At 41.2% G+C, this 26,391-nt stretch overlaps 1 protein-coding gene across 3 annotated transcripts in view; it reads left to right on the top strand.

Moving 5' to 3' along the window:
- The window catches only part of DPYS (dihydropyrimidinase), a 123,783-nt gene that overhangs the window by 85,053 nt on the left and 12,339 nt on the right, over positions 1-26,391 (top strand). The window contains exon 8 of one of the 3 annotated variants that reach the window (XM_006145569.3): positions 22,534-22,741. The exons of the other annotated variants lie outside the window; for them this stretch is intronic. Coding sequence (XP_006145631.1) covers positions 22,534-22,741 — 208 coding nt within the window. The remainder of the gene's footprint in view (positions 1-22,533; positions 22,742-26,391) is intronic. 3 annotated transcript variants of the gene reach the window in all.

A 26,391-nucleotide genomic window follows, 5' to 3' on the forward strand; every position in this document is an offset into this window, starting at 1 on the left:
AGTACGCCCCCCCCCGCGGTCCCGGGTAGGGGGGGGGTGATTTCCCGCTTTCTGTTTTTCTGTCTCTCCAGTGAATGCATGTGCCCTATAGCAAAAACCTCTCTTTAAAAAAAAAAAAAAGAAGTTCTGGACTTAGGAAACCCATTCTTTAGACCTTGACTTTCTTTCTGGTACCATTGTAAGCCTCATTAGTATTCCTACCTCATTTATTTAGGAAACTAGAGACAAGAAGAGTTTAATGGCTTAAGATTATTGCTTTCAGCAATATGATAAAAGACTCAAGTTGTTGTTGTGTTTTAATAGACCTGCATTTCTAACTCCTAAATACATGGCAGACCTACTACTTTTTTCATGGCTTATTTATTGTTGTTCTGGTACTTATGAGAATAAATTGTACACAGCTCTGAAAGGAAACATGGAAATATGCCTTAACATTGATTCATCCTTTAGTTGCCTATTTTTGGGGAACGGTTTTGCATAGAAATTTATGCTGATGAGTGTAATCTCCTATACAGACCCAAAGTCAACCACCCGCAGGTGCCTGCTACCATCGTTTCTCAAGTTTTTTTTCTGTTCTATTTTTATCCTACTTTACATTATGTTTTCCTCTTAAGGTACTTTAATATTTGGGGGAGAAGGTGGAGAACATTTCCTATGTGCTCTGGATGGATCACTTATAGTGGGATGCAGTACACAGTGGTTCAGCACTTAGTAGTTGAGTCACATAGACTCTTATTTATAATCTGATGTGAGTTACTCAGCTTCCTGAGCCTCAATGTCTTCATGTATAAAAGTAAATATTCAGAAAAAACCCTCTGATTTCATAGGGTTATAATTAGGATGAAATAAAATAATGTATAAAAGGCTTCCAGCATAGGCATTCCTTTATAACCATGCAATGAATGAAAGCTGCAACTGCATATTTTTGTTTATTATCATCATATTCATCACAGAAGACCTTGGCCATGACTCCAGTCATTGAGGTGCTCTTAGTAGATGTAAGAAAAGCAAGGGTGAATGCTTTTGGACACAAAGGAAAAGGAAAGAGAGATTCCTGTGAGATGCTAGCCCAGAAGTAATCTATCCAGGTTTCAGTGAAAGAAATAGAACCAGGGCCAGCAGGTGGCGTGGTGGTTAAGGCACTGGACTCCCACATGCCCAACCACAATTTGAGTCCCAGACCTGACAGCTTGCTTTCTCACTTTTCTCTCTCTCTCTCTCTGGTCAAATTAAAATAATAATAAATAAATTTAATTTAATAATAATTAAAATAATAATAAATAAATAAATAAAGGTAAAGAAATACTTTTTTTTTAAGTAGAGGAGCCAGCAGGTGGCATAGTAGTTAAGGCACTGGATTACCACGTGGTTGACCATGGTACAGATCCAGGGTGCATGTATGTGCATGGCCAAAATCCCAAGAGGAAAATGGAAGAAAAGGGATTGCGGCATGGCCACCCTCCCACCACCACCTCGCTCCAGGAGAGTGATTTCTTGCTTTCTGTCTCTCTAGCTCTGTCTCTTTGGTGAATGCACACTCCCTGTAGCAAAAAATAAACCTCTCTCAAAACAAGTAGTATAACCATTTATATGCATGCATATGTGTGTACATATGAACATGTGTATACACATCCATAGAGGTATACATATACATGTATGACTTGATCTTCCACACCGGTGGGACTGACGCCTCTGCCAGGCTGCTGTTTTCCTGCCTGGCTGATGCTAGAACGTGAAGGCCAGAGGACAGGCAGTCAGGACTGGAAGATGGGCGTGAAGTGGGAAGAGCAAGGACAAGCTGGAGCCCCAAGGGACAGAGGAACCCATGCAGAATCCAGGGTGGTGAAGTGTTGGAGCCCTGGCCTCCTCTTCCCAGGAGATGATGGCCCTGTGCACAGTGAAGTGGCTGCTCCTTCACTCTGCCCTCCACTTGCAGAGCTGTATTGATGTGGGTACACATTGCAAGGATGGAGATGCTGAGGTTCAGGGAAGGTAAATCATTTCCTCTAATGCACACAGCTGGAAAAGGCAGAGCTGGAATTCAGAGCAGGACTGGGTGGCTGCAAAGCTTACCGTCTCCCAAAAGGCAGGCCAGGTATGGGTTCCTGTAGCACTGGGAATGAAAGCAGGTCTCTGGAGCCAGAACGCCTAAGTTTGCAATCTGTCCTCTGCTTACTGACAGTGCCACCTAGGGTGAGTTACTTATCCTTGGTTTGTTTCGATTTCTTCCTCTTAAATGGGTACGATTCTAATACCCATATCCAAGGCTGCTTGTAGAATCGGGGAGTGAATATATGTGAGTTCTTTGCAATAGTGCCCAGTGTTAGGACACCTGCTTTTCCATGAACTTGGCCCTTAGTACCCCAGTCAGTGATCTCGGAGTGTCTGGCAGGGGCAGAGAGTTGGTCCAACACTCCTGGGTATGGCCTGCTCTGGCCTTCAGGGTGGATGATTTACCCTGTGGCATCCTCACTGAGTCAGTTCCACTGTCCGCATTTCTGCAGCTTTTGAGCATCACCCCTTAGAACTAGGAGGCTCATGCCTGCTTGAGGCAGACAGAAGTGACGCTGCAGTGACTACATTAGCCCCACGCCTCTATGATCTGATGGCTGAGTGTGCTTCCCAGAAGCTAGTGCCCACTAGGTTGGGTCAAGTTCAGATTGTACAACCTTACTGCTGCTAATTGGGACTCTGAGGCTATGCTTCTAGCTCTGGCAGAGTCTCCAAATGCTCTATTTTAGGAGGGTTGTTGAAACGCTAGAGCACACCACAGCTGATAGAAATGATTAGCTGCCACGGAGTTCTCACCCAGATGGAAAGCAAGTAATTACTATGAAAACTCCAAGGGATCTGGTAATCTTATTTAATGAGTGAAGAAGGTGGCACGTTCGTCCTTTGACCAAGGGATAGCCACTGGTGGCTGGGGCGTGGTGGCAGGACAGGGGAGGGGGTCAGCCTGCTTGTGTTTGATTTTGGGCCCTGCCACTTATGTCATGGGTGACACAGGGCAAGCTACTCAACCTCTCTTCTCCATTTCTTCATTGCTTGTGTGGAATTAATAGATCGAGATGTTGAGAGATTAAATTGTGCAATGAGTGTGGAAGTGCTCATACAGCAGATCTTTATGGAGAGGAGCAGCCTCGAACCCATAGGGAAACTCACTGGTGTCCCTCTGCCCCCACACCTCTCACTCACTTTCTTTCTGTGCCTTTGTGTTCTTTAGTATCATTTATTTTCTCCTTTTGACCCCTCCCCCTTCTTTTCTCTCTCTTTTTCTTTTGTTTATTTAGAATTATTTATTTATTTAATTCCATTTGTCATTATTATTTTTTAATTTGACCAGACAGAGACAGAGAGAGAGAAAAAATGGGAAAGCAAGAAAGTAAGCTGCCAGGTCCGGGATTTGAACCGGGGGTTGGCCATGTGAGAGTCCAGTGTCCCTATCTACCACATCACCTGTCAGCTTCCTCTCTCTTTTTCTGTCCTTGCTTGCCAGTTTTTCTTTTTTTCTGTGTGCCAAGTTTTGGGTCTTTCAATTACTCCCTCACAAGCTGTGTGTATGTGTGTGTGTGTGTGTGTGTGTGTGTGTGTGCATCTGTGCAACTGGAGATATTTAGAGCAGGGAAAAAGCAAACTTTCTGTAAAGAGCCAAACTGAATTTTTTTTTTAGGTTTTTGCCATAGGGTATATGTGCTCACCAAATAGAGACAGAGACAGTGAGAGGGAAAGTGAGAAATCACCCCCCAAGGAGTATAACCATTCTGTGATCCCTTCTCCTCCATTCTCTTCCTGGAATGTTGGGTGCACACACACACACACACACACACACACACACACACACACACACACACAAGCCCAGTGTGATTTTTCAAGCTACCAGGTCTAGAACTTGAACCATGGTCAGCCATATGGAAATCTAGCATCTTAACAACCATGCCAGCTGCTGGCGCTGCAGTTGGAAGTATTTAGAGCTTTGTGGAGCATAGGGTTTCTGTTGCTACTAGCCATTGTAGTGCAAAAGCCGTGATCAATAACAGGTAAATAAATGAGTATGACTGTGTCCCAAAAGAACTTTGTTTACCAAGCAGGCTGTGGGCTGGATTAGGCCAGCAGGTCTTCGTATGCCACCCCTCTCGTGTAGAAAGCTGTAGGTTGCAGACTCCTCTCACTGAACGTCCAAGGTTACTCCTTTGAGGACGCCTTACCCTCCAGTTCACACTACAACACTAAGAAAACCTTTGGAGCCTCGACAGCTCTTGGTCAGTATATTTCCAGACAGTCAATCAAGAAGTGATGGGAAAAGGTTACTGAATTCACAACTGAATACCATTTAGGCTTAGATGATTCGAAAGAAATTCCGCTTAGACACCTGGATCATAAGTGGTTCCATCAATTCAAACTGATGTGGATCATCAGCGGGTCTATCAATTCAAAACTGACTAGTTTTTGAGCAGTCAGCATTAGATAAAATTTCCTAGTCATGGTGGAAACATGTAGTGATAGTCTGGTTCTGTGTCCTTTCCATAGGTGTTCCTTATCTTCAGGCCACGTTTGAAAGAGCTTGCTGATCCTACACTGAGGCTAAAAGGAATTGCTTTTTGCTTCACAGATCTGAGGTCAAGATCTAGCTTTACCATGCTCTAGCTGTGTCCTAGGCAACTTAAGTTCTTTCAACCTCAGTTTTCTCATTCATAAAATAGGAATAATGATAATAATAATATTTATATCATATATTTACTGAGAATTAAAGGAGATACAGATTGATTATCCCATATCTAAAATGCTTGGCACAGAAATATTTCCGATTTCAGATTTTTGGGAGGTTATGGAATATTTGCATATGCATAAAGAGATATCTTGGGGATAGGACCCAATATGAAATTTATGTATGTTTCATAGACACCTAATACATGTAGCCTGAATATGACTTTACACAATATATTTAAATTGCAGCATTTTGACTGTGACTCATCACATGAGGTCAGATGTGGAAATGATCAGTTGTGTCATGTAGGTGTTCAGAATTTTTCAGATTTTGAAGCATTTTGGATTTCACATTTTCAGATGAGGGATGCTCAACTGTAATGACATTTTTATATATTTATTTTTTAACTTGCTGTAGGACACATGTGCTCACCCAAGAAAGGTGGAGAAAGAGTGAAAAAGTGAGAAAGTACCTCCTACATTGGGGGACCCTCCTGTTCGTGGAATTCTGGGCACATGTGCATACACACCTGGCCTGTTTTCCAAAGCTGCCAGGTCCGGGACTCAAACCTTATAGCTGACCCATGTGGGATCCAGCTGTCTCAACCACCATGCCACTGGCTGATCCTCAACCTGTTATATTTTTAATGCCTAGCATAGAGCAAGGAATCCATTCTATTTGGTATGGTAATTATAAGGACAGTTTTTCTGGTGACTTGATGATTTTGATGATTTTGGAGTTCTGGAGTGTCCCTTTCATTGTGACTTGGAAATACAATCATGCAACTTCATGTTTGCCTCATTACCGTCTCAGGAATGCTGGAAGCCAGCTCTTGGTTTTTAGGATTGCAGAGCTAGAAGTTCTCCCTGACCTTTACGGGGTGCTTCATCTCTGGACTTCACACATTGCAGCATTCTGAGTTTCAGTGGTGTCTGGCCTAGACATAGACTTTTCTTCTCTCTCTCACTAACGCTTCTTACTCTCTGGTTGTCAAGAAGTTATTTTCCAGTGTCAAACTGCATTTCATCTGGTGTGTTTATGCTTACTGACTCTTTTTATTTCCCTCAGTAGGGTCTGAAGGAAAATAGGTCATCTTCATCCTTTCAAAAAAAGCTCAAGTTTAGAAGTCCCCCAGACATTTCTGTTATCCAACTTCTCATTTCCATCTCTTTAATTAAGAGTCCTACTCTCCGCCCTTCATAGTCCAGTTACTGCTTTTACTTCCTCAAATAGAGTTAGAACTGAACACAGTAATAAGTACCTGGCCCTTTCTGTCCCTTCAGGAAGAATACCATGTAGGTTGTACCCAGCGTGCTCCTATGCAGAAAACTGACATCTTTTTCTGCTCAAGTTGTGCAGAGCTAGAAGTTCTCCCTGACCTTTACGGGGTGCTTCATCTCTGGACTTCACACATTGCAGCATTCTGAGTTTCAGTGGTGTCTGGCCTAGACATAGACTTTTCTTCTCTCTCTCACTAACGCTTCTTACTCTCTGGTTGTCAAGAAGTTATTTTCCAGTGTCAAACTGCATTTCATCTGGTGTGTTTATGCTTACTGACTCTTTTTATTTCCCTCAGTAGGGTCTGAAGGAAAATAGGTCATCTTCATCCTTTCAAAAAAAAGCTCAAGTTTAGAAGTCCCCCAGACATTTCTGTTATCCAACTTCTCATTTCCATCTCTTTAATTAAGAGTCCTACTCTCCGCCCTTCATAGTCCAGTTACTGCTTTTACTTCCTCAAATAGAGTTAGAACTGAACACAGTAATAAGTACCTGGCCCTTTCTGTCCCTTCAGGAAGAATACCATGTAGGTTGTACCCAGCGTGCTCCTATGCAGAAAACTGACATCTTTTTCTGCTCAAGTTGTGCCCAGAGATAGTCTGTCAAGCAGTGTCATCTTGCCAAAGGCAAGGCAGCTCCCTGGGGAGGTGACAATAAAATTATAAGACCAAAGTCTGCACACAACTCCAGAAAATTATTTCCAACTCCTACCAGTATGTCAGACCAATAGCCTAGTCTTCCAAAAGCTAACAATCATCCCTCACCTGTAAGCACTTACCTGTTTAATATTCATGGGACATACGTCCTCGTGTCATGCTAGCTTGGCTGCTTCACATTCATTTCCTGTTCCTTCAAGACACTACATTATTTTTAGCTTCCCGATTTCTGAGAACTAGTATACAGAACATGTAATATTTATGTAGGGTAGTATTCTGGAAATGGGCTAATAACGTTTTCAGATGAACACATATGTATGTAAAATGCCTTCTCACAATTAAAAAAAAAAATCCATCTCTCTGCTCAGTACTGGGTCAGGCTGAGAACAGGGTAGTGGGGAGGACATGATACCTACATCCAAGGCCGGCTTTATAGTGTTTAAATCCAGTTTATCTAAGCAGGATCTATCCTATCATCCATGACCTATGTTACACAGCTTCAAGGACATAAACAGTAGGGCTGCCTGATCAGTTTATTCCTTTAAGTCAGTGTTGGGGCAGCCTCTTTATGAACTTGTGTTCAATGTGTTGTCATCTATTGAGCACCAATAGAACTCCAAGTTATTGTCCAATTTAGATCCAATAATGTGACTGAACAATTCCCATTTTCTCTTCTGCAGGAGGCAGGTGTAGAAGTCTGACTAGAGGGTGGAAGATTGATGGGTGCAGTGAGCAGCAACTTTGCTTAATAATGACAATGTACTGGAAGTAGCACCGTTTAGCATTTCCAGAGACGTGGCTGATTTGCTCTCCATTTATATAACTTGTCACGTCGGAGAAACTGACAGAAGAGGTAGTTGGAAATAGACAGTTGGAACACACGTCAGAAAAATATCTTCTATCATGATCACATTGAGAATGACTGGTCAATTTCAGCCTACGGAATTTTTAATAGCATCCTAAATCCTTTGCTGTTAAACGGAAAACAGACCAAGAAACAGCAAGAGGTATAGAACGAGCTGCTTCCCATTTGTTTTCTGGAGGATGAAAATTGTTTTCGGTACTCAATGCTTTCCAGGTGGTTTCTCACACAGCTTTCTAGGGGCAGTATTGTCAGTGGCTAAAAGCCTACCCTCGGAGTACCAGCAGTTGGGGTAATGGTTACATTGCTGGATTCCCACATAGTAGACCGCAGTTCAAGTCCCAGACCCAGTGACTTAAAACTCACACCCAGCATGTGTGCATGCATGCCCAAAATCCTGAGAGAAGAATGGAGAAGAAGGGATTGCGGCATGGCCATCGCTCCTGGGGAGGGAGTGATTTCTTGCTTTCTCTCTGTCTCTTTGGGGAACACACATGCCCTATAGCAAAATCTCCCTCTTACAAAAGAAAAAGCCTACCCTCAGAAGCCTAAGACCCAGATTCATATGTGAACTTACAAGCTGTGTAACGTGGAATGAGTCATTCATCTTTTTCTGCCTCACAGTCCTCATCTGTCACATGAGAACAATAATGGTATCCGCCTATTAGGTTGTTGAGAAGCTTTAAGGACTGCTATTCCACACTGAATGCACAAGGTATCATATAATCTAGAGAGATGTATATTTTTAAAGATGCCACTAATAGTCTTGACATTATTCCATTAACTTTTTTGGGTTCTCATGGCAACCTGGTAAAGATCCATCTGCACCGTGGACAAAGTGACTGAGTTGGAGAGAATATAACAGAATATCTAGACGAGTCATTTCTCTGTGGTCAGAAAGACCCACGTTGCTCTGCAAAACGCACTTCCTCTCCACCGCGTTGTCTCTGAATGCATATGGGCGGTGTTGCAGTCTCCTGCAAGTTTTGCTTCAGTGATTTTCTCATCTGCAGGCGCACACAGCTCTGATAGAAAGCTATTTGCAAAGAGATAGAATGTTTTTCTGCAGCTGTGATGTGAGTGGTTGCAGAGTTATTGACTAAGTTGGAAAATAGCTTAATGTTATCTTTGGGGCTTCTCCTTCCCTGTGACTTCAGCCTTGGAGATGTGTATAATTGGGGCTCAGTAAGACAACCTTGACACCCCTCTGCAGTGAGATGTATGGTACAGGTTCAAAGTGAGCTTGACAAAGAGCAGCTCTTCCCTTGGGACAGAGTGACCACTGAGAACACCCTTCCTGTGAGTCTGCTAATGAAGAGTCAATGGCCCAAGAACTCCAGTGTCACTCACTGGGTGGAAAGACTAATCATTCTGTATCCTTCCTGTTGCCATGGGGGCAGGCCAGCATCCTAGCTATTCAGTCAGTAATTAGAGAGAAGATATTGCTCATAAATGCTACTCTCCTGAGTTGATTCGGATATTGTTAAATTTGGAAGTATTTGATAATGAATCTTTGCAGCTATTTGGTCTTGGTTACAAATGGAATGATATAGTCAGCCCACATTTGCAACTGTTCTGCAGGCTGGTTTGATTGAAAATATCTTCTCAGTTCTTTTTCTGTCACAGGCATTTTGAACTCTGCCTCCGAGACAGCCATAGACTCTTCATTAAGGGAATTTATCTCCAAAGGACAGGTTTCCAGCAGTCAGGGTCCCAGGCCTACACACCATGGTAACCAGTCTGCTCACTTAATTAAAGCACACTCTGTGGGAAGGCCATGGGGAGCCCCCAGTCACTGGTCTGGCATGGAAGTGTGGAGTCCAGGACAGTCCTGACAGCCTCGAGCGGGAATCTGTCTCTGTTCAGGGGTGTGCCCTCCCATCACTTTCAATTTTTTTGTGTCACTCGGCCAGTGATTCAGATTTCTGGGGAACAGAATGCAATAGCTCATATCTTGGGTAGGGAGGGGCAGGACACCACTGAAGAGTCTTGGCAGATTATCTGCAACTGGGGAGAGAAATTTCTTAAAAATTGGGGTGCTGACACCACAAGGATGGAGAATGAATGTCGCCTTGCTACCCTGCCAGTCAGGATGGAATTGTGTGTGATCCACTTAGGGCTGAACTATCCTGCAAAAATATATGATATTTGTTCCAGTTCCCACAGACTCACTAAACCTTAGGATGATGAAGTGTTATTCCATCGCCAAAGCTCCCTTTTGGTCAGAGCTTACACATGCGTGTTCTTGCTCTTCTCCATGATGGTCTCTTGGAACTCAGAGCTCAGCCATTCACTAGGTGGCATGGGTGTGCCCCAGCTCTGCAGGAGACATTGTATAGATCTGACATTGGTCTTCATATCTGGAACTGGGCTGCATCAGAGGGATCCCCTTTGGGTTTCATGATAGTGAAATAAAGGCACAGGGAGAGTTTTGAGAAGGATGGATCTATCCTGCATGCTATTGACAATGGCCATGGATGGAAGTCAAGACAGTAATGCTCACTTTTGTCTATGGTCTGTCATGGGGACAATGTCTTGAAGGCAGTTGGGCTCAGATTTCACATTGACTAAAGGCCTCAAACTTATACTTTGAGAGGATCATAAAAAGAGATTTTTCTAAAAGTCCTAAAGATACATTGCAAAGATTGAAAGAAACAGATAGGGCTAGCCTATGGCTTGGTGGGTAAGATGACTGAATCTCACATGGGCAACCACTAGTTTGAGTCTCATACTGGTGGCTTGAAAAACACACCAACATGCTGGGAACATATGCACGTGTGTCCAAAATCCCAAAAGGAGGGATAAATGGAGAGGAAGGGATAACAGTGTGACCATGCCACCTGTGGGGTACTTTCTCACTTTAAAAAAAAAGAAAAAGGAAAGAAAGAAAGAAAAAGAAAGGAAGAAGAAAGGAAAGAAAAAGAAGTATCAGGCAGGGATCCTAGCTGCAATCAAGAGAAATCTATAGATAGTCATAAAGGGAGCATATTAAAAGATGCTGAGCAGCTCTAGGCCCTCCGGGAAGGCTGCAAGACTAGGCTAAGAGGCTCCCAGTCAGGACTGATGGCCTAGGCACGTCCCAGAGTGACAGAGAGCCTTGGCGCTGCCTCGAGCACAGATGTTATGGATCACCTCATTGCTTGGACCCTGCTGCTGGGACCTCTGTCACAGAGGCCCTAAGTGTAGGATTTATCTATTTTCACCTGGATGTGGGGTCACCCACATGCTGTGCAAAGTCTGACACTAGGGCACTGTCTCAGAGGAGCCCAGCTCACAGGCCTGAGCCCCATCTGCAGAGGAGGCTGGAAAGAATGTCCCTGGCTTTTGCCTTCCCCAGAGGAAATGCATCAAAGGAACAACAGGTGCCCTCACAGCAGTGTGTGACTTGGAACTTGCTTTTGTGTTCCTAATGTTTTTTTTTTTTTCATTTATTTTATTTTATTTTTATTTAAATTTATTTATTTACATTCATTCACTGTACATCATTACAACATACAAAATGAGATTTTCCACCCAGAGTACATTGTATATTGGCTTAATCAAGCACATCAACATACATGTTATCATCAACAAATAAGTTTCCATTTCCTGTATGTTTTGCTTTTTTTTCCTCATCCTTGATTCCCTGTCTCTTACCCTCTGCCATCTCCCACTCTCATCCCACACTGTCTCTGGTATCTATGTTTGCTTTCTATACTTTCTTCCCCCACATTTTATTGTGTTATTAATGTTATTAATGAACTACATCTTCAAGTGGTGAGCCTATGGCTTGGTGGGTAAGATGACTGAATCTCACATGGGCAACCACTAGTTTGAGTCTCATACTGGTGGCTTGAAAAACACACCAACATGCTGGGAACATATGCACGTGTGTCCAAAATCCCAAAAGGAGGGATAAATGGAGAGGAAGGGATAACAGTGTGACCATGCCACCTGTGGGGTACTTTCTCACTTTAAAAAAAAAGAAAAAGGAAAGAAAGAAAGAAAAAGAAAGGAAGAAGAAAGGAAAGAAAAAGAAGTATCAGGCAGGGATCCTAGCTGCAATCAAGAGAAATCTATAGATAGTCATAAAGGGAGCATATTAAAAGATGCTGAGCAGCTCTAGGCCCTCCGGGAAGGCTGCAAGACTAGGCTAAGAGGCTCCCAGTCAGGACTGATGGCCTAGGCACGTCCCAGAGTGACAGAGAGCCTTGGCGCTGCCTCGAGCACAGATGTTATGGATCACCTCATTGCTTGGACCCTGCTGCTGGGACCTCTGTCACAGAGGCCCTAAGTGTAGGATTTATCTATTTTCACCTGGATGTGGGGTCACCCACATGCTGTGCAAAGTCTGACACTAGGGCACTGTCTCAGAGGAGCCCAGCTCACAGGCCTGAGCCCCATCTGCAGAGGAGGCTGGAAAGAATGTCCCTGGCTTTTGCCTTCCCCAGAGGAAATGCATCAAAGGAACAACAGGTGCCCTCACAGCAGTGTGTGACTTGGAACTTGCTTTTGTGTTCCTAATGTTTTTTTTTTTTTCATTTATTTTATTTTATTTTTATTTAAATTTATTTATTTACATTCATTCACTGTACATCATTACAACATACAAAATGAGATTTTCCACCCAGAGTACATTGTATATTGGCTTAATCAAGCACATCAACATACATGTTATCATCAACAAATAAGTTTCCATTTCCTGTATGTTTTGCTTTTTTTTCCTCATCCTTGATTCCCTGTCTCTTACCCTCTGCCATCTCCCACTCTCATCCCACACTGTCTCTGGTATCTATGTTTGCTTTCTATACTTTCTTCCCCCACATTTTATTGTGTTATTAATGTTATTAATGAACTACATCTTCCATACCGTACCATGAATACATCTATTTAAAATACGTCTACTTCTTTATTTATTTGTTTATTGAAAGAGAGAGACAAAGGGACAGAGAAAGAAAGTGAAAGGCATCTCCAACAGGGTTCTCACCCTGCCATCCTCCCCCAGCCAGCCCAAATCAGGAGCAAGCATGCTGTCCCATGTGTCCAGGGAGGCCCCAGGATGCAAACCTGAAATCTTCCCAGGTGGGTACACGTGTGTTCCCATTACACCATCATCTGGTCTATGAATGAATAGATTTGAAATACAATGTTATTGCATCGTATTTTTGTTTAGAACTGTCTACTAATTAAATATTTTAAAATGTACTACATTTTTTAATGTTCTTATGGCAAAGATACAAATATACTATGATGGTATTCTAAACAAGCCAAAGTAGGAATTGGACCATGTGAACCTTGGGCAAGCTCTTAAATAGCTCTGCGTCAGCATTACCATCTGGGAAGTGGGGTGATAACTCTGTGCTGCATACTTATTGTGGTGGATAATATTGGTATCGCCAGGTTTGCTAGGTACCCATAAATAAGTGTTTCATGCAAGTCAGCTAGCAACTGAGAATGAGGATTGTAACAATGAACTCATTTCTATATAAGTTGGTTTGGTGGCTCAGAAATGTGAGGTACCCAGCACAACTTCTGGACTGGGTGTTTACCTCAGGTTTAGTTCAATGTTCTAGTTCCAGAATGCAGTCATGTCCCAGAGGATAACAAAGGCAGGAAATAAAATAGTCTGACTAAACAGAAGGAAAATCATTTCATAAATGCTTGTAAAGCTCCTACTGTGTGAGGAGCATAAAACAACCTGGTCTCCATCTATGTACCAGCTAGATAAAGGGGCCAGACAGCAGTGTGGTGGCAGTGCAATGCTCTGTGAGGCAGATCCACATGGGAAGGTTCTAGGTTGGTGTCTAGAGGCCTCTTTGAACACACCAGGCATGACCGTACCCACCATCTGCAGCTGGCTGAGACAAGACCAGGAGTAGATCACAGCATGAAGACCCTGATGGAAGTACTTCTCTTGAGAAATTAATACATAAACTTTTAAAAAAAGAATTATTTATTTAATTTAATTTATTATTAATATTTACTTTGGTACAGAGCACACACTCATAGAGAGAGACAGAAAGAGAGAGAAGGAGAGATAGGGAAAGTTAGAAAGGAAGCTGCCAGGTCCGGGACTCGAATTGTAGTCAGCCACGCGAGAATCCAGTTCCTTAACCACCACGCCACCTGCTGGTCCCTTTCTTTTTTTCTTTTTTAATTTTTTTAAGTAGAAGAGAACTTGGTCAAGAGATCATTACAATGTACTTGGATAATGCTAACTTACAGAGGAAAAATGCTCAATTTCATTCTGGGTCAGCAGGCAGGTTTCTAGGGACCAGAATTCTTTCTTTTCTTTTCTTTTCTTTTCTCTTTTTTTTTTTCCCAGCAAACTTTTAGAGAAAAGAGCAGGGCAGAAGGAAGGAGGGCATTCAGGGTAAAGCGAACTGCATGTGCAACGATGCAGAAGTGCGAGCGCTCCTAAGAATTGGAGAATTATAGCTTTGGCTGGAAGGAAAAAGTTGGGTGACGAATGACACCCTGTCAGACACCTTCCAATGTGAAAGTGGAAGCACATTCTTTTTGCTGCTGGTGATGATGCCTAGCATTTACATTTTGTGTTAATTCGACTTCATTTACATAATGCCTTATAATAAAGAATCTCTCAGATGTTGTCTAATTGCCCTCTTTCCTTTGCTAACCCCAAGGCTGAGAAAGTCAAGGTAATGACCTTTATTTGGCACGAGGCAGAGAAATCCAATGTGATTTTTTACTGTGTTGATCTCATTTTAAAATCACAATTTAAGAGACCAACAGTTAGCATAATGGCTATGTCACTGGACTCCCATGTAGCTGACCGCGGTTCACATCCTATACCCGGTGGCTTAAACTCTTGCCAGGCACATGTGCGTGTGTGCCCAAGATCCCGAGATGAGAATGGAGGAGAAGGGATTGCAGCGTGGCCATCCCCCCGGGGGGTGATTTCTCGCTTTCTGTCTCTCTGTCTCTCTCTGTCTTTCTGGCGTGTGCACACACCCTATAGCAAAAACCTCTCCAAAAAAAAAAAAAAAAAAACCCAAAAATCACAACTTAAATGATAAAACAATTTAACAAGAACTTAGAAGTTACTTTGAATTCCCCCAATTTATTTTGCCTAGCCCATAAAAACTTCTTGGTAAACTTCTTTTCGTATTTGTCCACCTTTACGTGTATTTTCCTTAGAGACATGGTATACATATTCTCTGTAGCCTGTTCTTTCCATTTAATATTCCATAGTTTCAGAGTTTATTTTGCTTCACCGGAGTTCTTAGTGCTAGTCTTTCAGAAGTGCCTGATATTCCATTGAGTAGTTGTTAGAAAATTATTATGCCTCAGTTTTGCAATGATATAGGCAACATTGTAATGACGATCTTTGCGCATAGAGCTTATTTTTCCTGTTAGATTGAGAGTTTCTCCCCTTCTCTCTCTCCTTTTCTTATTCTTCAAATCATCATTTGGCATGATTTTAAAATTCATTTTACTTTCTTCATATAGCAGCCTTACTACTGCAGTCCAAACTTCTTGATGCAGTAAACCCAAGAGTTCCTGTCATTAGTGTAACTGTGATGTGTGGGAAAGCAGCACCTCAGACTATGAAAATATTTGTGAAGGAGATTATGCTGGGAGGCCAGCAGGTGGTGGGTAAGGCGCTGGACTCCCACATGATCGACAGCAGTTTGGATCACAAACTTAGCAGATTGGAACACACTGGGCATGTGTATGTATATGTCCAAAATCCCAAAAGGAGAATGGAGGAGAAGGGCTTGTGGGGTGGCCATCTCCTCAGGGGATGATTTCTCACTTTTTGTCTCTGTCTCTCCAGTGAGCTCACATGCCCTAAAAAGGCAAAAAAAAAAAAAAAAAAAAAAAAAAAGAAAAGAAAAACTCTCTATTTTTTTCTCTCTCATTGAAAAAAAAGAGATTACACTCACTATAAAGAGCAACTTTAACCTGAAGCACCAAAGTCCCTTTATGGTTTTCTAAGTGTGTTTTCTATGAGTTTGTAGCTGTTAGTACCAAATCATAATTCATTCTATACTTAGTATCCCATTCAATATTTTCATTTTCCTGACATCACTTACCATTTGCTCAATACCCTTCAGTTCTCCTCAGTGTTTGAAATCATTATGGTATTTGTACCCACCTCCTGCTCATGAATGATGTTTTAAGCATCTCTTTATATTAGTAAGTTGGTTCCTAAGGTTGTGGAAAGTTCTTTTAGTTGCAGCCTATATTTACCATATGACCCAGCAATTTTTCTCTTGGGTATTTATATTAGAGAAGTGTTCACGCAAAACATGTACCTGATGTACTGGATGCTTCCAACAACACTATTCATAGTCATCCCAAACTGGAAACAACCCAAATATCCTCCAGTGGGTGACTGGATAGCACATTCATCCACTCAGTGGAATATCACTCAGCAACCAGAAAGAGCAAACTAGCGATACCCAGCCTCTTGGATGAATCTTAAAGGAATCAGGCAGAGTGAAAGAAGTAGCTCTCAAAAGGTTACATGTTTTATGACTCTATTTATATGACATACTTGAAAAGGGAAAACTATAGTGATGGAGAATAACTCCATGGTTGCCAGGACTTAGGGGGTAGGGAGGGTGTGAGTACAAAGGAATAGGATGAATTTGGGGAATGATGGAATTGTTCTGTGTCCTGATTGCTGCAATAGTAGCACAAATCAGTAGCATGTGAAAGTTCATAGAACTGCATGCCAAAAGGTCATTTTTATTATGAATTTTAAAATTATATAAAAGATCCCAGTTTTATCAAACTAGTTGCATGTCCTTCAGTGCTGTTTAACTTCTCTGAATCTCAATTTATTTACCTGTAAAATGTGGAAAATACTCTTCTCCTGGAAGAGGTGTTATAAAGATGAAATAAGATGTTATTTCCACCTGACATACTGGAGGCTCTTTTTCTTTCTTTTCCGTAGTAATAAATCTCATTGCAAGCAGATTATTTATTGTCATTATTACCATTCATGCTTTTTTCATGGTTATTTGGCTCTTGGGGAACAGACTATAGTCACTGAGGGTTTGAAGTAGGTGAGTGTCATCATGTGAGTTTCAGTCTTAAAAGATCATTTGAGCAGATTTTCCTGGAGTAGTTAGGCATGTAGGAAGCCAGAAACAAAAAGGCCAGGAAGAGGTGTTGGGGTGGTCAGATGAGAGGTGATGGAACGATCTCAGGTGGGAGCAATGGAGAGAGAATGGGGTAGGTTTGGGATTTCTTTTCTTGGGAAGTAGAACCAATGGCTTGATAATGGTTTGAGGGGTGAGGAAAGGAGGATGATGGTGTTATTTCTGGGACGTTATTTCAAAAAGAGGAGCAAATTCAACTGGATGGGTTGTGGTAGGCATTGACAGTGAAGAATTACTTTGGGCATGTTATGACTGGAAATCAAGTAAGCGATTTGGATGTAGACGTCTGGAACCAAGGGCTAGGCCAGCGTTCTGTCCCTTCCTAGGGCTGCAGCACACAACAGCAAAGGTTTCCTGTCCCAGCCCTACCAGATTAGGTTGAGGGGGGGGCTTTCAATGGCTGTTCCTTAGACTCAGCCTTGAGGGTTTTAGCAGTGTGCTTCTCTTTGTCCATTCCTGATAGGGATTATAGAAAGTTCTACTGGAATTCAGATGAGGCCTATACCATTCGCTGCTGCTAGTTTGTTGGTAGGTTTTTGTTTTTGTTTTTCCTCTTTCTGCTTATTGAGAATTAAAGAATGAAGGCACCCAATATTTCTAAATACCCAGCCTGGAAGTCATCAGTGGTATTGTGTATATTGAAAGATTAATAAACTACTGAGATCCAGCAATCCCACTACTGGGTAGATATTCAAAGTTAAGGAAATCATTATGTCAAAGAGATAATCTGCATCCCCATGTTCATGGCAACATTATTCACAAAAGCCAAGAAAGAGAATGAACATAACAGTTTATAAGTGGATGAATGAATAAAGAAAACGTGGTATATGTACATAATGAAATACTATTTACCTTTTAAAAAGAAGGAAATCCTGCCATTTGTGATAACCTAGATGAACCTGTAGGACACTATGTTAAACAAAATAAGCCAGGCACAGAAAAACATTGCATGGCCTGCCTCATATGTGGAAAGTAAAAAAGTTGATCTCTTAAAGTTGAAGATAGAATGGTGGTTAGTGTGGACTTAAGTGGCTGGGGCTGGCGGGGACATGGGGAGAAGCTGGTTAAAGGATACAAAATTTTAGTTAGATGGGAAGATTAATTTCAAGAATGGTACTATACAACAGGGTGACTATAGTTAATAATACATTGTCTATATTGCAAAATATTGAAAAAAATGCTAAGATGGTAGATCTAAAGTGTTCTTACCACAAAAATAATAACTACAAGGAGTGGTAGATGTTACCCACTTAGTCATTCTACAATGCATACATACTTCAAATATTATTAATACATCATACAGAGTGAATTCAATTTTGTCAATGTAAAAAATAAAATAAAAAATAAGCTAGTGAGATGATAAACATGGAAATGCATAATATAGACTATGCCAAATGCTTATATTCTAACTTATTCGGTTATTTCTAGTATCCCAAAATTCCCAATTTTGCTACAAATGAGGAAACGAAATTCAAGATATATTTTTCCTTGATAACTACCAAATTTGCTTTGATAACAGCAATTTCCTCTGTGAGAGCAGAAAGGGAAGGGTCTTTAGAAAAAGGAAGGGGATTGAGGAAGCCTCAACTGCATCTGCAAAAAGTTAAAATTCTGTAGAGCTGTGTATCAGGTCAGGGTGTTCATTAGACTCAACTGTGTTTAATATCTCTTATAATTTACAAAATGAAAAAATATGTTGTTCTTTAACACACAAATAAAAAATAATAAGAAGTTCCAAACATGACAGACAATGCTCTCTTTCTACCTACTCTGTCCTCATTAATCACCTTAAAGAGTGACCTCTTGGGTTTTTCTCACAGAAAATGTCATTACTTTGTAATGAAATGTTAATGCTAAGTTCTATTCTTAAAGTCACTTGTTACAGTGATAAAGCTATGGCTTAATAGAGTTGCTAAATATTCATCCAAGTCATTCTTCTTCTTCTTCTTTCGAGAGGTTTTTGCTATAGAGAGCATGTGCTTGCCAGAAAGAGAGAGAGAGACAGAGAGACAGAAAGTGAGAAATCACCCCCACAGGGAGGATGGCCATGCCACAATCCCTTCTCTTCCATTCTCCTCTCAGGATCTTGGGCATGCACGCACATGCGCCTGGTGTGAGTTTAAGCCACTGGGTCCAAGACTCGAACCTCAGTCAACTACATGGGCGTCCAGCAACACAGCCATTACACTAGCTGCTGGTCCCCAAGTCATTCTTCTTTTAACATTTTATATTCTTCAAGTGACCAAAAAAAGAAAAAAAAAAAAAAAAAAAAAAAAGAAAAGAAAAACTCTATTTTTTTCTCTCTCATTGAAAAAAAAGAGATTACACTCACTATAAAGAGCAACTTTAACCTGAAGCACCAAAGTCCCTTTATGGTTTTCTAAGTGTGTTTTCTATGAGTTTGTAGCTGTTAGTACCAAATCATAATTCATTCTATACTTAGTATCCCATTCAATATTTTCATTTTCCTGACATCACTTACCATTTGCTCAATACCCTTCAGTTCTCCTCAGTGTTTGAAATCATTATGGTATTTGTACCCACCTCCTGCTCATGAATGATGTTTTAAGCATCTCTTTATATTAGTAAGTTGGTTCCTAAGGTTGTGGAAAGTTCTTTTAGTTGCAGCCTATATTTACCATATGACCCAGCAATTTTTCTCTTGGGTATTTATATTAGAGAAGTGTTCACGCAAAACATGTACCTGATGTACTGGATGCTTCCAACAACACTATTCATAGTCATCCCAAACTGGAAACAACCCAAATATCCTCCAGTGGGTGACTGGATAGCACATTCATCCACTCAGTGGAATATCACTCAGCAACCAGAAAGAGCAAACTAGCGATACCCAGCCTCTTGGATGAATCTTAAAGGAATCAGGCAGAGTGAAAGAAGTAGCTCTCAAAAGGTTACATGTTTTATGACTCTATTTATATGACATACTTGAAAAGGGAAAACTATAGTGATGGAGAATAACTCCATGGTTGCCAGGACTTAGGGGGTAGGGAGGGTGTGAGTACAAAGGAATAGGATGAATTTGGGGAATGATGGAATTGTTCTGTGTCCTGATTGCTGCAATAGTAGCACAAATCAGTAGCATGTGAAAGTTCATAGAACTGCATGCCAAAAGGTCATTTTTATTATAAATTTTAAAATTATATAAAAGATCCCAGTTTTATCAAACTAGTTGCATGTCCTTCAGTGCTGTTTAACTTCTCTGAATCTCAATTTATTTACCTGTAAAATGTGGAAAATACTCTTCTCCTGGAAGAGGTGTTATAAAGATGAAATAAGATGTTATTTCCACCTGACATACTGGAGGCTCTTTTTCTTTCTTTTCCGTAGTAATAAATCTCATTGCGGAAATAAGATGTTATTTCCACCTGACATACTGAAGGCTCCTTTTCTTTCTTTTCCATAGTAATAAATCTCATTGCAAGCAGATTATTTATTGTCATTATTACCATTCATGCTTTTTTCATGGTTATTTGGCTCTTGGGGAACAGACTATAGTCACTGAGGGTTTGAAGTAGGTGAGTGTCATCATGTGAGTTTCAGTCTTAAAAGATCATTTGAGCAGATTTTCCTGGAGTAGTTAGGCATGTAGGAAGCCAGAAACAAAAAGGCCAGGAAGAGGTGTTGGGGTGGTCAGATGAGAGGTGATGGAACGATCTCAGGTGGGAGCAATGGAGAGAGAATGGGGTAGGTTTGGGATTTCTTTTCTTGGGAAGTAGAACCAATGGCTTGATAATGGTTTGAGGGGTGAGGAAAGGAGGATGATGGTGTTATTTCTGGGACGTTATTTCAAAAAGAGGAGCAAATTCAACTGGATGGGTTGTGGTAGGCATTGACAGTGAAGAATTACTTTGGGCATGTTATGACTGGAAATCAAGTAAGCGATTTGGATGTAGACGTCTGGAACCAAGGGCTAGGCCAGCGTTCTGTCCCTTCCTAGGGCTGCAGCACACAACAGCAAAGGTTTCCTGTCCCAGCCCTACCAGATTAGGTTGAGGGGGGGGCTTTCAATGGCTGTTCCTTAGACTCAGCCTTGAGGGTTTTAGCAGTGTGCTTCTCTTTGTCCATTCCTGATAGGGATTATAGAAAGTTCTACTGGAATTCAGATGAGGCCTATACCATTCGCTGCTGCTAGTTTGTTGGTAGGTTTTTGTTTTTGTTTTTCCTCTTTCTGCTTATTGAGAATTAAAGAATGAAGGCACCCAATATTTCTAAATACCCAGCCTGGAAGTCATCAGTGGTATTGTGTATATTGAAAGATTAATAAACTACTGAGATCCAGCAATCCCACTACTGGGTAGATATTCAAAGTTAAGGAAATCATTATGTCAAAGAGATAATCTGCATCCCCATGTTCATGGCAACATTATTCACAAAAGCCAAGAAAGAGAATGAACATAACAGTTTATAAGTGGATGAATGAATAAAGAAAACGTGGTATATGTACATAATGAAATACTATTTACCTTTTAAAAAGAAGGAAATCCTGCCATTTGTGATAACCTAGATGAACCTGTAGGACACTATGTTAAACAAAATAAGCCAGGCACAGAAAAACAAACACTGCATGGCCTGCCTCATATGTGGAAAGTAAAAAAGTTGATCTCTTAAAGTTGAAGATAGAATGGTGGTTAGTGTGGACTTAAGTGGCTGGGGCTGGCGGGGACATGGGGAGAAGCTGGTTAAAGGATACAAAATTTTAGTTAGATGGGAAGATTAATTTCAAGAATGGTACTATACAACAGGGTGACTATAGTTAATAATACATTGTCTATATTGCAAAATATTGAAAAAAATGCTAAGATGGTAGATCTAAAGTGTTCTTACCACAAAAATAATAACTACAAGGAGTGGTAGATGTTACCCACTTAGTCATTCTACAATGCATACATACTTCAAATATTATTAATACATCATACAGAGTGAATTCAATTTTGTCAATGTAAAAAATAAAATAAAAAATAAGCTAGTGAGATGATAAACATGGAAATGCATAATATAGACTATGCCAAATGCTTATATTCTAACTTATTCGGTTATTTCTAGTATCCCAAAATTCCCAATTTTGCTACAAATGAGGAAACGAAATTCAAGATATATTTTTCCTTGATAACTACCAAATTTGCTTTGATAACAGCAATTTCCTCTGTGAGAGCAGAAAGGGAAGGGTCTTTAGAAAAAGGAAGGGGATTGAGGAAGCCTCAACTGCATCTGCAAAAAGTTAAAATTCTGTAGAGCTGTGTATCAGGTCAGGGTGTTCATTAGACTCAACTGTGTTTAATATCTCTTATAATTTACAAAATGAAAAAATATGTTGTTCTTTAACACACAAATAAAAAATAATAAGAAGTTCCAAACATGACAGACAATGCTCTCTTTCTACCTACTCTGTCCTCATTAATCACCTTAAAGAGTGACCTCTTGGGTTTTTCTCACAGAAAATGTCATTACTTTGTAATGAAATGTTAATGCTAAGTTCTATTCTTAAAGTCACTTGTTACAGTGATAAAGCTATGGCTTAATAGAGTTGCTAAATATTCATCCAAGTCATTCTTCTTCTTCTTCTTTCGAGAGGTTTTTGCTATAGAGAGCATGTGCTTGCCAGAAAGAGAGAGAGAGACAGAGAGACAGAAAGTGAGAAATCACCCCCACAGGGAGGATGGCCATGCCACAATCCCTTCTCTTCCATTCTCCTCTCAGGATCTTGGGCATGCACGCACATGCGCCTGGTGTGAGTTTAAGCCACTGGGTCCAAGACTCGAACCTCAGTCAACTACATGGGCGTCCAGCAACACAGCCATTACACTAGCTGCTGGTCCCCAAGTCATTCTTCTTTTAACATTTTATATTCTTCAAGTGAGCTGGTGATGGTCTTTTTGTTTTGTCTTGTTTTTACAAACACAGGACCATCTCAGCAAAAACTCATCATCAGGCTGTTAACTTCAACATTTTCGAAGGCATGGTCTGCCATGGGGTCCCCCTTGTGACGATTTCAAGAGGCAGAGTAGTATATGAAGCTGGAGTTTTCAATGTCACGGCAGGAGATGGGAAGTTTATTTCTCGCAAGCCATTTGCGGAATATATTTACAAACGAATCAAGCAGCGGGACCAGGTGAGTTGTATCTCTCTGGGTTGTTACCATGGGTTAAGCTGTCACTGGCTCCTGGATGTCTGCTTTGTTGTTGGTGGTGGTGGTTGTGGGGAGTGGTTACATCACACTCGGTTTAACATATTATTGGGATGCTAGGATAGATATGAGAAGTTGCAAACACTAATTTTCAAAGAAAGAATCATTGGATGGGTGCCTTCCCCCTTGCAGACTGATGCGTCTGTTCAGGGTTTCCTGATGGACCAAGTCAGGTATTCCCAGGCAAGTTCAGGGCCCTTCGGGGCCTTTTATAATGGTGTTACTCAGCCCTCCAAGAAGCAGATCTCCAGATGGCTGAAGGTACATGGGTTTTAGTGGGGAAACCTCTGAGAGAGAAAACAGGCAAGAACCAGGAAAGGACGAGAGGGCTTTCAGATTGCACTTCAGTTCTGACCCTAGGGAAGAAAATAAGGGAGCAAATGGAATGGAAGCACACTGTCTGACTTAGCAAGGCACTGAGAAGTCCTTGAGCCAAGAGTCTTGTCTTCCAGCTATAGACGGTGCCCAGTTGTTGGCTGAGAGCAATCGTGGGAGGCCTCAGTGCTATCACAGTGATGGAGTTCACAGTTCAGAGTTCAGCAACGGCCATTTGAAACATAGTTCTCCCTTTATTTGAAAGGTTCACAAGGCGTATTCTTTCTGACTACCAGAGCAATGGTTGAGTTTTGGGTCAAGTAGCTCTTAGTACATTCTGTCTTGCCCTCTCATTTCCTAGCTTTGTAGCCTACAGCACATTTGTGCTGTCCTCTTGGGCTCAGGTTCCTCATCTGGAAAATGACATTTTCTTCCTAACAAACTGTAAGACTCAACATAAGAGTTTACAGTATAAGCATCTAGTAGGGGATCAGTAAATATCTGTTCAGTTTCAGGGCCACCAGGTGGCATTGTGGTTCAGATGCTGGACTCCCACATGACTGACTATGGTTTGAGTCCTAGACCTGGTGGCTTATTTCTCACTTCCCCTCTCTCTCTCTCTGGTGAATGCATGTGCCCTTTAGCAAATTAAAATAATAATAATAATAATAATAAAATTATATAACTCTTTTTAAAAAAAGTACCAGTTTAGTCTTTTTGCTTTCTCCTTTTGCTGAACAAATCTATGCCAAGGGCCCCAACATTTTTGAAATAACTCTGTAATTATAGAAGAGATATTTGTTGGGCCAGCAGATAGCATGGCGATTAAGGTACTGGACTCCCACATGGCTGGTTGTGGTTCAAGTCCCCAGACCTGGCGGCTTGCTTTCTCACTTTCCCTCTCTGTCTCTCTCTGGTGAGTGCACGTGCCCTACAGCAAATTAAAAATCATATAAATACCAAATGAAATTAAATGAATAGTTCTTTTTATAGAAAGAGATATTTGCTTTTAATATAAGAGGAGGATTCCAAAAGTTTACAGAAAATGTGTATTATCAAAAAACCACACATGGGGAGCCAGCAGTTAGTGTAATGGCTATGTCGCTGGACTCCCACGTAGTCGACCGTGGTTCGTGTCCCGGACCTGGTGGCTTAAAACTCACGCCGGGTGCGTGTGCGTGTGTACCCAAGATCCCGAGAGGAGAATGGAGGAGAAGGGATTGCGGCGTGACCATCCCCTCTGGGGGGTGATTTCTCGCTTTCTGTCTCTATGTCTCTCTCTGTCTGTCTGGCGAGCGCACGCGCTCTATAGCGAAAACCTCTCCAAAAAAAAAAAAAAAGACACACATGGTTCCTGAAATTATTTGGGGCCAAAATAAACTCACACTTTTAACTCTATTTTTCTATGAACTTTATAAAGTCCTTATATCTTGGGCATGTACACAGTTTGCTTAGTTCACAGAGTTTTAAATAGTTTTTAAAATACACTACACTACATACACTGAAATTTGATAGTTTTATCAGATTTAAAAATCTAGATTTCTGAATTTTAGAGTAGAGGAGGAGCCTTGTGTTCTCAATCTCACATGGCACGAAGAGGCCACAAGTGGACGGCTGAGTCTCAGATAGGCACTTTCTGGGGTTCACCCAGCAGGCTTCACTTATTAAAGTCCCTTGCCTGACTATGTAGATGTTAGAGTTTGTCCCACTTGGATTAGTTCTAAGGCTTCACTCTCCTTTCCATTTTTCAAATGTCCATCTCCCTTTCTAGAGTTCTCTGGCTATGTTTTGATTCATTTTGTTTGAATCTTCTATATAGTCTCTTTGATTTCACCTCTAGTGCCCTGTACAATCTTTTTACTTGTGGATTCTCAAGAGTCCGTTGTACAAGATTCACCCACTTTTTGACACTTCCTAAGGTTTTGATTAGGTAAACAAGTGCTCTAGAAATGCTACAATTCTTTTTTTTTTCTTTTGTCCATAGAGATTTTTGATACAAGGTATATGCACTTTTTGGCGACACAGAGAGAGACAGAGAGAAAGAACATGAGAAGTCACCCCCCAGGGGAGATGGCCATGCCACAGTCTTTTTCTTCATTCTCCTCTTGGGATTTTGGGCACACATGCACACACATGCACACATGTGTATTATGGCAAAACTATGCAAACTATCCACAAACTTTTTGAGTTTGAAGCTGCCAGGTCCAGGACTTGAACTGTGGTCAGCCATGTGGGAGTCCAGCACCTTAACAACCATGTCACCTGCTGGTCTGGAAATGACACAATTTTTACATACTATATTTCAGTCAAAATGGAAGACATTTAAGGTTCATTTTGCCAGAGAGTTCATTTATAGATGCTGATACTGACAGGTGATAGGTGAGTGACGGTTATAGGAATCCTGGGATTTTTCCAAATGTGATAAAAAAACATTTTTTTTTTTTTTGGAGAGGATTTTTTTCGCTATAGGGCGCGTGCGCTCGCCAGACAGAGAGAAAGAGAGACAGAGAGATAGAAAGTGAGAAATCACCCCCCAGGGGAGATGGTCACACTGCAATCCCTTCTCCTCCATTCTCCTCTCAGGATCTTGGGCACACACACACACGCACCCGGCGTGAGTTTTAAGCCACCGGATCTGAAACGCGAACTGTGGTCGACTACGTGGGAGTCCAGCGACATAGCCATTATGCTAACTGCTGGTTCCTAAAAACAGCAGTTTTAACATTTAATGAACAGTTACTGAATGCAAGTGAAGGCTCTGTTACTACAACAACCTGTTATGGAGGAAAGTATTATTTCCCTCATTTTAAAAATTAAGAAATGATAGAAGGTAGGGAGTGTGAGGAAAGATATTAAGGAGAAAAAGAGAGGCAAGACATTTATGGAACACAGAAATGCATTATTATCTGTTGATAATGTGTATAGCATTCTCAAATGGACTGATGTGAAGTGTTCATGTTGGGAGAATTGGCTTTACAAGCTAAGTAATGTATAGTGATAGACTGTATAAAAGAAATTAAAATAAAATTAAAACAAAAAAAGAAATGGGGGCCAGCAGATGGCCATAGTGTTTACGTCGTTGGACTTCCACATGGCTGACTGCGGTTTGAGTCTCAGACCTGGTGGCTTGAAACTCATGCTGGGCATGTGTGTGTGCATGCCCAAGATCACAGAAGGAGAAGGGATTGTGGCATGACCATTCCCCTTGGGGAGGGGTGATTTTTCACTTTCCCTCTCACTGTCTCTGTCTCTCTCTCTCT

The sequence above is a fragment of the Tupaia chinensis genome, unplaced genomic scaffold (assembly GCF_000334495.1).
Source record: "Tupaia chinensis unplaced genomic scaffold, TupChi_1.0 Scaffold000154_1, whole genome shotgun sequence".
Taxonomy (NCBI): domain Eukaryota; kingdom Metazoa; phylum Chordata; class Mammalia; order Scandentia; family Tupaiidae; genus Tupaia; species Tupaia belangeri.